Here is a 14,422-nt window from a genome sequence, read left to right on the forward strand (position 1 = left end):
ATTTTTTTTGAAAGAAGAAAAGAAGGGAGAGAGGGAGGGAGAGAAAACCATAAAAGAGGAAAAATGGGCAGGAAGAAAGAATAAGGGAAATTCAGAAAGGGAGAGAGAGGAAGGAGGGGAGCTTTTATTGAAATTTGAAAACTGTGTTTGTATAGTTTGGTTTTGTAGCTTTATAGTTTTAGGATCAAAGCTTCTCTTTAATACAAATGCATGTATTATTACAATATCAACATTATTAAACCCTCTGAACATGTATTATAATAATTGGGATGACAAACAAACATGTTTGAAATAAGAAGACTTTTAGATTTAGAAAAAAAGAAGAAAAACTGCAAGCACCTGTTGAAGAAAATGATGACAGATGATAATATTTCTCTTGGGCTTCTTTCTGCAGCTGTGCTTGCATTCTGAACTCCTAGGCTGATCCAAGATCTAGTAACATCTTTTATTACACCCCTAAGAATTTTCACTTCATTTTGTTTAACACAGCATCAGTCACAGCTCTTTTGTGTAGCAGAGGTTTTCTTCATGGGGGCAAGGAGAATATTGCCGAGTGAGAATCAAATCAACATCTGGATAATTATGGGTTATTTTCTTACTAAGCTGTCATAGCCTCTTGTAGATTATGGAAGCTAGGTTTTTTGTGGAATGTTATTTTAGCTTGAAAGTGGTAGTCAAGACTCACGTTCTCATACTAAATGACAACTGTCAACTTTCTGCCAACTTCTGACAATGCTGACTTACTATGCTGTTTGCCACATAGCATTTCGAAACCTCTGCTATATATTTCATAATTTTTTCAAAACCAAAATATTCAAAATAAAAATATATCCTGGGAGGACATGTTTCTGGAATGATATTTTTATGACTCAACTGGAGATTAGCTTTGTTACTGGAGTTTAACTATCAACTCCCACCTCACGCCTGACAATACCGCAGTGGCTTGTGTATTATAACACTGGAAGCTGTGTCGCTGGTATTTTAAATGTCAGCAGGGTCGCTCAAAGTGAACAGGTTTCAGCAGAGATTCTGGAATGAGAACAACTATGAAGAAGATATAAGCTGTTCACTTCAGAAGAATTAGCTACAGAAAATCTTATGGACAGCACCAAAAACACTGCCAGACACTGAAAACAACATAAATAGAAGCAGAACATTGTCAGAGAGAGTGCCAGAAGGTGAACCTTCAGATCAGAAGGCTCTCAAAATAAGAAGAGCTGCCTTCTAAAAGTAGAGTCGCCTTTAATGATGTGCAGGGAGTACAGCCTGCGGAAGTAAAGCTTCCAGAACCTACATGACTCAAAATGAGAAGAAACAGATGCACAAATCTCTACATGATGAATTTGAAATGTAGGAAGTATGAATCTAGGAAAACTGGTAGTTTCCAAAATGAAATGGAACACATAAAGATCAATATCCTAGGCACTAGTAAACTGAAATGGAGTGGAATTGGCCACTTTTAATTAGAAAATCATATGGCTTATTATACTGGGAATGACACAATAAAGAGGAATGGTATTGTATTCATTGTCAAAAAGGACATTTTAATATCTCTCTTGCTGCCTGTGATAGGATATCTCTCTCTATTCATGGAAATTCAATCAATACAATTATGATTCAAATTTATTGACCAATAGCTAAATAAAGAAATGCAGAAATTGAATTCTAGAAATGTCTAGAATCTGAATTTGATCAAATATGCAATTGAGATGCATTGATAATTATTGAGCATTGGAATGCAAAAATTGGAAACAGAGAGAATGGAAGAGTTGTTGGAAATATGGACTTGGTGACAGAAATTAAGCTGGAGATCCCATGATTAAATTTTGCAAGACCAATGCCTTGTTCATAACAAATACCTTTTCATCAATAGAAAAGCTGACTGTATGCATGGACTTCTCCAGATGGAATACACAGAAATGAAATTGCCTACATCCATAGGAAGAAGCAATGGAGGCCAGGGGCTGTCTTTGGAAGAGACCATCGATTGTGCATATGTAAGTTTAGGTTAAATCTAAAGAAAATTAAAACAAGTCCACAGGAGCCAAAATATGACCTTGAGTCTACCCCACCTGGATTTTGAGAGCACCTCAAAATTTAATACTGATGACATAAGACCTAATGTGATGAGCTATGGGATGACATCCAGGTCACCACTCACAAAAAAAACAATCCCCCTCCACCCCAAACCACAGCAAAACACTCCACACTGCCCTTGAGTGGATGCCACCTCATAGAGATCGTATAAAACAGAGTAGAACTGTGAGTACCTTATGAGCAAGAATCAGTAGTTTTGAAGGAAGCTGAACCAAAAGCATTAGCTAGAAACAAAGCTGTAGGCATTGATGGAATATTGATGGAAATGTTTTAACAAGATGATGAGGCACTGGAAGCACTCACTCATCCATGGCAGAAAATTTGGAAGGCAGCTACTTGGCCAACTGACTGGAAGAGATCCACCCATCCAAAGAGAGGTCACCCAACAGAATGCCCAAATTAGAGAAAAATATCATTGATATCACAAGTATAATTTTTTCTAAAGATCATTCAACAATGGTTGCAACAGTACATTGACAGGGAGCTGCCAGAGGTTCAGGTCAGATTTGGAAAAGGATGTGGAGCAAGGGATCTCATTACTGACGTTAGCTAAATCTTGATTGAAAGCAGAGAATACCAGAAAGGTTCTGTGTTTTATTCATTCTACCAAGGCATTTGACTATCATAACATACTGTGGTTAACTTTGAGAAGAATGGGAAATTCAGACTATTTAATTGTGTTCCTTTGGAACTTGTACAAGAGGCTGTTGTGTGAACAGAACAAGGGAATACTGCAGGGTTTAAAATCAGGATAGGTGTTCGTCGGGTTGTATTCTCTCACTGTATTTATTCACTCCATATACTGAGCAAATCATCAGAGACGCTGGCTTAGATGAAGAAGAATGTAGCATCAGGGTCAGACGAAGGCGTATTAACAGCCTTCAGTGTGCAGATGACACCACCTTGCTTGCTGAAAGTGAGGAGGCCTGGAAGCACTTGCTGATGAAGATCAAGATTGCAGCCTTCATTATAGATTACAACTTATTGTAAAGAAAACCCAAATCCTAACAACTGGACCACAGATAAATAACATCATGATACATGTAGAAAAGGGTGAAGTGGTCAAGGACTTTGCCTTGCTTGGATCTACAATCGATGCTCAAAGAGGCAACATTGAAGAGGTCCAAGGATGCATTGCATTGAGTAAATCTGCTACACACATTCTCTGTACAGGGTTGAAAAGCAAGTTACTTTGAGGACTCAAGTGCACCTGGCCCAATCCATGGTATTTTCAGTGGTCTCCTGTGCATGTGAAAGTTGACATTAAATAAGGAAGACTGAAGGAGAATTGATGTGTTTGAATTTTGGTGCTGGAGAAGAATATTTAAAGTACCATGGACTGCCAAACAAACACACAAATTTGTCTTGGGAGAAGTACAGCTACAATGCTCCTGGTAGACAAGGATGGTGAGACTTCATCTCACTTCTTTTGCACTAGTGCTGGAAGAAGCACCTCTTGGTTGGTAAAGTAAAGGGGTGGCAAAAAAGAGAAAGTGGCCCAAGGAGATGGATTGAAACATGAGCTGCAGCACTGGGCTGGAACAAAAACAATTGTGAGTGTGGTTGGTGCAGGACCAGTCAGTGTTTCAATCTTCTGTAGGTAGGTTGCTGTGAGTCAGGACTGACGTCATGGCACCTAACAACAGCAACAAACACAATCATCACCTCAGATGTTCAAGGGAAGAGGTAATATTTTTCCTAAAAATGTATAAAGTGAAATACATGACTAATATAACAATTCTCAGTAAAATAAAAGGTAATAACTCGGCCACATTTCACATTAAAGCAGTCCTTAGAATAGATATTTAAGTTATAATATGATCAAGATTCACATAAAACTACTTATGTATAGTATTTTTTCAGTTTCATGTTTACAGAATGAAATTAATGCAAAGAATGGCATCTGAATATAAGCATGTATGCTTATATAGCATTTTATTAACATGTCATTTTCTTGAATTCTCATTAAATATTTACAGAATCATGAATTTTGAGTTTTCCTCAATTCTCATAATCAGAGTTCATTTTTAATGATTCTTCATTGAAGCCTACTTTTGTTTACAATAATGCTTCTCATTTTACAATAAATTTAATACATACATGCAAAATTCCACTGAAATCTGTCCACCCTGGTGACCCTGCAGATGTACTGTTAGCATAGCTTTCACTTGATCAATGTATATTCTTAAACCCAAAGGAAACCAAGTGAATATAATTTAGGGTTTCATGATTGAGGCTTCTTTGGCTAGTTTCTCCCCCTGCCTCCATTTATCCCTCACTTCCTCCCATCCTCTTTCTTGTATCCTTCCCAGCATGGAAAGTTGAATTATATTACAAAAATTGGCACTAATTTTTGTAACCCTCTTTTCTTCAATTTTAAATTTGATAGTTGGAAGAATGGTAGTATTATTAAAGAAAATTAGGAAAACTAGGCAAGCGGTGAATACATTTTTGTAACAATAGCAAGATTTCCACTTGACTTTTGGAGATATCATCCTCAAGAAGAATGATAGTCTTAAAGATGAGATTCCCAAAGGATGAAATAGGAAGACAGACAAGTGTAATGACAAGGACATCAAAACCCATAGTTAGGGATTTGAGGTAAAAAAAAAGAGCCAGGGAATATTAGAAACAAACTGTCATAATTGGACATTCAAAAGGTGGGCTTTCTGAAAGCGATGAGTGTAGACATTCTGTCCTTGTCCCTAAGATTTGTTCTCAGGCATAGAGTGGAAGAACTCTGTCTTTCATCATAAGCATCATGTGAGCTGTCGGCTTTTTATAGACTTTTATAATATTTAAGAAGCACTTTTTTATTCTTAATTTACATAGATATTTTGCTGTGAATTCCTAAAGTGTTTAATGCCATTTTCTGCATCAATTGGAATGAGCATATATGTTTTTCTAATACTTTGAGATGATGACCTATCTTGATTGATTTTCCACTGTTGAACCAACCAACACGACCCTTGGAATAAACCCCACTTGGTCATGGTATATCATATCATCCTTTAAAAATAAATATTATTGGGCACTATTTGTTAATATCACGAAGCTACCTAGTGCTCCAGTTATGAGCTTCAGTTGTGTTTTCTTTCCACTGCCTTATAATCCATATTGAAGTATGATAATGACAAACAGAGAAAAGATGAACATTATCAAGGATTTTTTTGAAGCATTAAGTTTTGTTGTTTATTTTACACAAAGGAGGCCAACAACATTTGCTATATCAAGGGTTTTTATCTTGCTTGAATCGACAAACAACACTGATGGAAACAGCAGTCAATAAATAAAACAATGCATTGCATTGGGCAAATCTACTGTACGAGATCTTTTTAAAGTGTTGAAGACAAAGATATCATTTTGAGGACTAGGGTGCACCTGACCCAAGCCTTGGTATTTTCAATCACCTCATGCATGTCAAAGTTGGACATTGAATTACAGTCCTGGTGAAGAATATTGAAAGTACCATAGAGTGCTAAAATAACAAACAGATCTTTTCTTGGAAGAAGTACAGCCAAAATGCTCCTCAGAAGCCAGTGTAGTGAGATTTAGCCTCATGTACTTTGGACCTATTTTCAGGAGACTAGACCCTAGAAAAGGGCAGCATTCTTGGTGAAAAAGAAGGGTAGTTAAAAAAAGAAGTAAGGTCCTCAAAGAGATGGATTGACCCGATGGCTGCAGCAATGAGCTCAAGCCTAGGACCAGTGTGAGGATGGTGCAGGCCTGGGCTGTTGCTTTCTGTTGTACATCAGGCCACTATGAGTTGGAACTGACTTGATGGAATTTAAGAATAACTTTAGTTTATGTTTATGTATGTACATACATATAATAATGTTTAAATTTGGATATCTATAAAAGTATATGTATTAAAAATCTAAATCTAAGTTCAAGAGGATGCTGCGTTGTTATTAGGTGATACTGAAGCAGTTCCAATTCATCGGGGTCTTGTGTACAACAGAATGAAATGCTGACTGATCCATTGCCAAGCTCACAACGGATGCTGTTAGAGCCCATTGCTGCAGCCCTGTGTCAGCCTGTCTCACTGATGGTCTGCCTTTCCCCTGTCCTTCCATTTTACTAAGCAAAATGTCCTTCCCTAGGAGCTGGTCCTTCCCATTTCCTGTCCAAAGTACGTGATAGGAAGTCCTGATATCTTGCTTCCAGGGAACACCCTGGCTGTACTTTTACAAAGATGGATGTATTTGGTCTTCGAGCTGTCTGTGGTATATTCATTTTTTACCCCAACACCATAATTCAAATCATCAATTATTTTCCAGTATTCCTCATTGTCCATCTTTCATAGCATGAATGAAAATACCATGGCTTCCGTTAGGCACAGCCATAGACCTCAAAGTGACAGCTTCACTTTTTTTATTTTAACACTTTGTAAAAGTCTTTTGTATCAGAATTATGAGAAGTTCAGTGCAAGATTCGATTGTTTCACTGCTGCTCACATAGGCATTGACTTCAGAGCCAAAGAACATGAAATCCTTGGCAACTTCAGTATTTCCTCATGTAATTAAAAAAAAATCTTTGTCTAATTTTGATACCAAGGTAATGCTGGCATAAAGATGTTGGGAAGTATTTTCCTTTCTTCTATGGTCTGGAAAAGTTTGTAGGATATTGGTACTAACTCTTAAATAGTTGATGAAGCCATAAGTGGGAGTATCTTGATCTAGATTTTCCTTTGTAGGAAGGTGTTTACCTATGCATAGATTATAAGATTATTTGGATGGGTTTTCCTGAGGGAATTTTGCTGTTGTGTAGCTGTCAAGGCCTCTGTCGATTTCTCATGGAAAGGATCCGATTTTATGGCAATATAAAGCCGTGGCTTTGACTCCTGGTGTAAAACTCCACGTGTTACAAAGGAGCACTCCTGCAGAGGATTGGGGGGTTCTGATACTTATGGAAGCAGCTCACTGCTCCTTTCTTCAGTAGTTCACCTGCATGGGAGCAAGGCATCAATTAGTCAAGTACAAAACATTTGCACCCCACAACTAAAAAAACAAAGAATGAATGAAAGGAAGGAAGGGAGGAAGATTGAGATTCACTGCTATCTAATCAATTCCAACATTTTTAAAAACGTTTTATTAGGGGCTCATACAACTCATCACAGTCCATACATATACATACATCAATTGTATAAAGCACATCTGTACAGTCTTTGCCCTAATCATTTTCTTAAAAAAAATATTTTATTAGGGGCTCATACAACTCTTATCACAATCCATACATTTTAACAATCCCATAAGAAAGAAAGGAACTGTCCCTTTGGGTTTTGAGACTTTAAACCTCTACAGGATCTAAGCTGGGTTTTGATGATGATTGTATAACTCTCTCATCCAAGTACTAACCAGGCCTGACCCTGCTTAGCTCCCGAGATCAGATGAGATCAGGCACGTTCATGGAGGTGTGGCAGTAGAATGTATAACTCTTCTTGATGTGATGAACTACTGGATTGTATGATATGTGGATTATATGCCAATAAAACTGTTGGGGGCAAAAAGAAAATGAACAAATAAAACATCTTTGTGGGAACGCACAACCTCATTTTTGCCTTGAGAAGCAATAGCCCGATGCATTGCCCACAATGCCACCAGGACACCAGGACACCAGGGCACCAGGACGCCAGGTGTGTCATGCAGGGCCCTGCTCAATTCTTGGTATGAAAGTGGGTAAAATTTTAACCTCCGAATGTCTGTAGGATTTATTGTGATACTTTTCTTTCATCCCACTTGCTCCTTTCATTCATTTTCTATTTGTAATAGCTGTTTTTGGGTTATTTTTTTCTTTTCCTACTCTTGTTTAGAAATGCTTGAATGTTTGTCACAATTATAAGATGGATGGATTGTGTGTGTGTGTGTGTTTGTGTGTGTGTGTGTGTGTGTGTGTGTGTAGAAGAAGAAGGCTGGATGTGCGCTCTCATGTTATCATAAGTGAAATTTTTTCCGGAGAGTGAAATGTGCCATCCTACATTGAGGACAATGAGGTCATCGGACAAGGGTAGCACAAGAAAGCCATGCAAAGTCGATGATGACTGCTGTCGTTAGGTTAAGATGGACCACCTTATCGTTCTGTCTCCATTTTGACCCATTTTAATGTTATTTGTCTGTAATATTTACTATTATATTTCCAGTTGAGGTTTTTCTGTTTTGTCGAGTCGTTTTATTTACTTCCTGTTTATGATTTGTATGATTATCTGTATAGGCAATCCAGGAAAAATGACTGTATGGCGTTAGTAACTGGGTTACTGACTACCAAGGGCCATGCTAGGGGAGGTGTGGGAGCTAAAAAAGAAAACAAGAGGAAAATGTTCTCAAATGGTAGTGATGACTGCACAGCTTTTCTTAATATGATTGAACAGTTAAATTGTATGATTATATGAAGTATATGCCAATAAAACTGTTTTTGGAAAGACCCTTTCCTAACCCCCCATGGATATTTCTTCTGGGAAATCAGCTGGGAAGCAAGCAAGAGTCAATACATGAATTTCCTAGCATTAGTGAGGGCTTTGCTAAAATAAACATGAAATACATATACTCTATGTACTCATGTATACGCTGAGTTTTTCAGCATAATTTTTATGCCATTTTTTGCAGTAAAATTAGGTGCCTCCGCTGATACTTGGGTTGGCTTATATTTAAATATATATGTTAAGTAAATAATAATACTATTTGGAAAGTGAAGCGATTCTATGGTCAAATCTGAAGCTATGTTTCTTCAATAGGCCTTCAATGTTTGGGACATGTGGAAATACTATCCTGGAATAACGATGGCGATTCGGACATTTCAAATGGCAAATTTTGTTGTAATACAATTCAACTGCTTCTCCCCTTACAAGGTGGGAGGAGATCAGCCTTTTCTGGACAATCCTGTTTTTCCAGGAGCCTAAAATTTGAAATACTTGGCATCCATCATTTCTAAATGTTGAGCATTCAGCAATTTGGCGGATGAACTTAAGGGGAGATTGGCAGTAAGAACTTAGTGAAGTTTCTACTGGCTTCTGCTATCCAGGTCCTATGAAAAGCCAGGAAAGAGGGGGAGATGCAGAGAATTGGTTTGTTGAGTAGAAAGAGAGTTCATGGAAAACTGGCATGCCGACTGAACATTTTATGAGACCTATTTACTCTACTAGATAATTATTCTACTCTTTGAACTTACTATAATTGGTATTGTGTTCCCTTTTTTGACAAAAATGTTGATTGCTTGAATCATGTAATGAATTATGAGTACAATATAAAGCCATGGTGAGTTGATTTAAATTTATTTGTCCTTTGGCAGGATTATTTCATTTACAGATGGAAAAAGCCTATATGTTATAATAAATAGGGAAATGAATATGTCATAGGAATATTTCATTCTTTCCAATGATAACCTGGTTGTCAGAATAATTCTTATTGACAAATTCCAATGTTAGCAATACAAAATGTTACATTTTATATAAAAGATAGTGTTTATGAGTATTTCCCGTGTAAGAAGAAGGATAGTAGAGAAGGATGGAGATGGTGGGGTCAGACTGCTGGGGTTGGCATCACTAGCTGTGTCTTTAAACAGTTTGGCAATCCTGCACAAGGTCTTCAACCTCTTTGTGCTTCAGTGTCTCCATCTGTAAAATGGCGAAATCATTTTCTCTCATAGAATTGATGTGAAAATAAGTGAATTAATGCATACAAGATGCTTAGAATAGGAGGGATTGTGAATAATATAGACAGTAAGTCAGTCAATTGGTAGCGAGGTTAAAATAAGAAAAGATCAGTTAGGTTCTGTGTGTTGCCTAGAACATGCGTTTGGGGCACATTGAAGAATATCTGAATCTTGTATTCTGGATGTCAAATTTCCACCACTTGATAAATACCTTAAAAAGGGTGATAGGATTAAAATTGCCAGATGTCTCAGGTTTGAATCTGACTTGTAGATATTTTTTCCGCTTGTATATTACATTTTCCCTGCAAAGAATAGCAGTCACTTCGCCAAGTGAAACTTTAATGACAGTAAAAGTAATTACAATTATGTTTCAGCATGCATATTCTAAGTCAACTCGAATTTTTCAAAACAAAGTATTACATCCAATAAAAAAGAATAATACAGATGGATTTCTTTTTCTATATGTGAGGGAAATCAACCACATGAGTTTCATAACCTCTAACAAAGCAAGCTATGGTAAAAAGCATAGGTAAGTATTTGGGGGGTGGGGGAAGTTACACTGCAAAAGCAAAAAAAAGGCAAACCAACTGGCATCAAATGAGCTTTAACGACGGTAGACATTTTTTCCTAGTATGATATTTTGCGTATTGACTTTCAGATCTCTAAGAGCATATATTACCCCCATTTTACTAGAATTAAAAGATAACCTCACCAATTTGAACTTCAATACTTCTTCAGAATTCTCTAAGGATAGAGCTGGGGGTCAAAGAGCATGCTCTCTCCTTCACCCACTGCTAATGTGTGGAAGTGCAGTGAATGAGTTTGGCACAAAATGATGGCTTATTCAAAAATGAAAGTACCTTAGTTATTCAATACCTTGTAATTCAACTAAGTTTATTGTATACTTTCTATTGTATTTCATTTTCATGAACTTAAAACTGTACTGATGCAATTGATGACCTCCAGATGGGTCACCTTGTTTAGGGGGTTGATGAAGGGTAGTCCCACATAGAGTGCTGGAGTGGAAAGAGTGTTTTAGCGTGGGGAAGGCTCTAGCTGGGAACTTGGGGCAAGACACTTCACCTTGTTAAAGTCCTTTCTTTGTACAAGGAATAAAAATATCAGTGATCATGCAGGCTCTGATGTCTTCTCAAAGGAAGCGACCTTTTTAAAAGGGTGGAAATTCCTCACTGGAGAGGCTCCGTCCCCTGGGAAATTCCCAGATTTACAAAAGGACTATAGATACGGAACTGTGTAATAAGGAAATGCTGAACCACCTTTTAAAGATGCTATAAAAATTCATACTCCAAATTTTTTCATTCTGAATTTAGAATATCTTGGCTTTTCTCTTCCAATTTCCCCCATAGGATTATTTTACAGATGCAAAGAGAGAATTGAAAAAAGATGCTCAGCAAGATTACCACCTAGAATATGCCATGGAAAATAGTACCCACACAGTAATGGAGTTTACGAGAGAACTGTATACGTGTGACATAAATGACAAGCATATTACGGTAAGGAGTCTGTGAATTGAATCCCTGGGTGAGTGGATACAGTGTACATGTACCCTTGCGATGCATGCCATAGGATGAAGAGAATAGCTATTTAATGACAATCTTTGATAAAGGCACCTAGAGCTTTTGAGACTACTTTTGAAATCTCTTTAGAGCCACCCACAAAAATATCTGACTACATACATCTCAATAGACAATTTTTATGTGAATTTGAAATGTTGAAGAGCTCTTTGAAGCTTTTATGCTTTTGCCTACAAGAGGTTTTTAGTTTATTCTCTATAACATTTGAAAAGATTGGGCAAAATTTGGAGGAATTTAGTTTTACTGGAGAACATCAGGATATGGTTCATTTGATTTATACCTGATTTATTTGTGTAAACCTGTAAAATCATGGTGAATAGCAGGCTGATTAAAATTGCCTACTGGTGAATTGAACAAGATTTCTTGTTTACAGGCTTCATGCAAACATTAAAACCGCTGTATGCATACAAACTAATCATCTAGAGGGTATAGAATTCATGTAATACTTCAGAAATTTCCACAAATTGCTTTTATTTTTGTGTAAACCAGAGATGATTATATTTTGTTTTAAAAATTAAAGTTTTAGAAGTTGGAATGTAAACCTGAAGCCATTCTTATTGACATTAGTGTAATAAGAGGAGAAAAACACATGCAAAGGCATGGATCACTTTTGATGTCATATATGCAATTATATTTCAATTGGAATAATTACAGCTATTTGACTTATTAAAAAGAGTGTAGCAAGGAGGACATTTTAGATAAAAAGCTTTTGCTTTATTGTTTCTTTCTCAAAGTACTTATTACAATGTTCTGGCGAAAACACTCCTGTCTGTGGGAGGACAGGAAAGCTTCCTTGCATCCAACAAATCCTTCACCCAACATTCTGCCAATCTCTCTGTTTGCTCAAAACAAAACAATTTCTCCTGACAGTACTTTCTCTAATTGGAGTACCCCAGCCCCTTGGAAATCCCCAGGACTCATAAAATGATTATAGATAGTATACTGTGTAACAGCCAAACCAGAATTAGAAATTCCTCTATATTTCACTCTCTGCCAATTCATATACATTGCACTGGTGTGGAACATTAGAAGCATTAAATGAGGATGGGAAAGTCCTGACTTGGAAGGTAATTTAAATTTTATTTATTAATTTCCTCTAACATAGTCCATGATATTAAAGCAGTTTTTATACTTTTAAAACCTCTGCTTCTTCTCTTTTTTTTCCCCTTATGGTAGTCTCGAGAAAAAATGATTAGGAACTATATTTTCTTTCTTATCATTATTTATTTATTTTTGAAATCATTTTATTAGGGGCTCATGCAACTCCTATCACAATCTATGCACACGTGAATTGTGTCAAGCACATTTGTACATTCATGCCCTCAGCATTCTCAAAACATTTGCTCTCCACTTAAGCCCCTGGCATCAGTTTCTCATTTTCCCCCCTCTCTCCCTACCCCCCCATGAACCCTTGATATTTTATATATTATTATTTTGTTATATCTTATCCTGTCCGACGTCTACCTTCACCCATTTTCTGTTGTCCATCCCCCAGGGAGGGGCTTATATGTAGACACTTGTAATCGATTCCCCTTTCCACCCTACCCTCGCCACTCTCTCCTGTGTTTCCAGTTCCTATCTGTACCAGTGTCCATCCTCTGGTCTAGCCAGATTTGTAAGGTAGAATTGGGACCATGATTGGGTGGGGGAGGGGGAGAAGGATTTAGGAATAAGAGGAAAGTTGTATGTTTCATCATTGCTACACTGTACCCTGAATGACTCTCCTCCTTCCTTTGACCATTCCTTAAGGGGATGTCCAATTGCCTACAGATGGGGCATTGGGTCTCCAATCTGCACTCCCTCTCATTCACAATGATATGATTGTTTGTACTGATGATGCCTGATACCTGATCCCTTTGACACCTCGTGATCGCACAGGCTGGTGTGCTTCTTCCATGTGGGCTTTGTTGCTTCTGAGCTAGATGGCCACTTGCTTACCTTCAAGCCTTTAAGATCCTAGACGCTGTATCTTTTGATAGCCGGGCACCATCAGCTTTCTTCACCACATGTGCTTATGCTTATGCACCTGCTTCAACGATTATGTTGGGAAGGTGAGCATCATGGAATGCCAGTTTAATAGAAGAATATATTCTTGCATTGAGGAAGTACTTGAGTGGAGATCCAATGTCCTTCAACTACCTTAATACTTAACCTATACATATATATCACATAGATCTATTTCCACATCCTCATAATAAATATATTTGCATATGTACATGCCTTTATTAGACCTGTATAAATGCCCTTTGCCTCCTAGCTCTTTCCTTTATTTCCATTTACTTTCCTCTTGTCCCACTATCATGTTCAGCCTTCATTTGGGTTTCAGTGATTCCTCTCGGTTACATTACCCTCAGTCATACCCTACCAGGCTCCAACACCCTCCTCATCACCAATTTGGATCACTTGTTGTTCCCTTGTCCCTGGGTTTGTTAACACCACTTCCTTTCCACACATCCCCCTCTCCCATGTTCCCCAGGAACTCTCGGTCCCTTTGTTTTCTCCTGCAGATTGTTCATCCAGCCTATCTTATTTAGACAGACCTGTGTAGATAATAACATGCACAAAAACAAGACAGAGCAAAACCAAGCAACAAAATAAAACAACAACAAGCCAATGACAGAAAAACAAAACACAAGAATGCTTGCTTGGCAACTGCTGTTTTTCTTAATTCAAAACCCAACTCACTACTACTGAGTGAATTCCAATTCATAGTGACACTATAGGACAGAGTTGAACTGTGCCTGTGGGTTTCCAAAGCTGCTCTTTACAGGAGCAGAAAGCCTTGTCTTCCTCCTTCAGAGCAGTTGGTGAGTTTGAACTGGTGACTTTACAGTTAGCAGCTCACTCTGCCACCAGGGCTTCTTTACTAGGTGTTAGTTTGGAATGTTAGCATGACGTTGATCTAACCTTGTGTTCACTAAAGCAGAACTAAATTCATTACACTTTATTTTATAGCACAATTGCATGTGGTGTGATAGACAGTATCTTTCAAAAAGTAACTTGTCTCGATAACTATTAAGTGACTTGATCAGATTTATACAATTGATGTTAGAGACCACACCGAGAACTTCAAATTCCTTTAT

At 37.5% G+C, this 14,422-nt stretch overlaps 1 protein-coding gene across 1 annotated transcript in view; it reads left to right on the forward strand.

The window, feature by feature from the left end:
- MOXD1 (monooxygenase DBH like 1) overlaps positions 1-14,422 on the forward strand; it is a 133,785-nt gene that overhangs the window by 26,049 nt on the left and 93,314 nt on the right. The window contains exon 2 of the mRNA XM_075553930.1: positions 11,112-11,258. Within this exon, the coding sequence (XP_075410045.1) occupies positions 11,112-11,258 (147 nt within the window). The remainder of the gene's footprint in view (positions 1-11,111; positions 11,259-14,422) is intronic.

Source organism: Tenrec ecaudatus, chromosome 7 (genome assembly GCF_050624435.1).
Source record: "Tenrec ecaudatus isolate mTenEca1 chromosome 7, mTenEca1.hap1, whole genome shotgun sequence".
NCBI classification, from domain to species: Eukaryota; Metazoa; Chordata; class Mammalia; order Afrosoricida; family Tenrecidae; genus Tenrec; species Tenrec ecaudatus.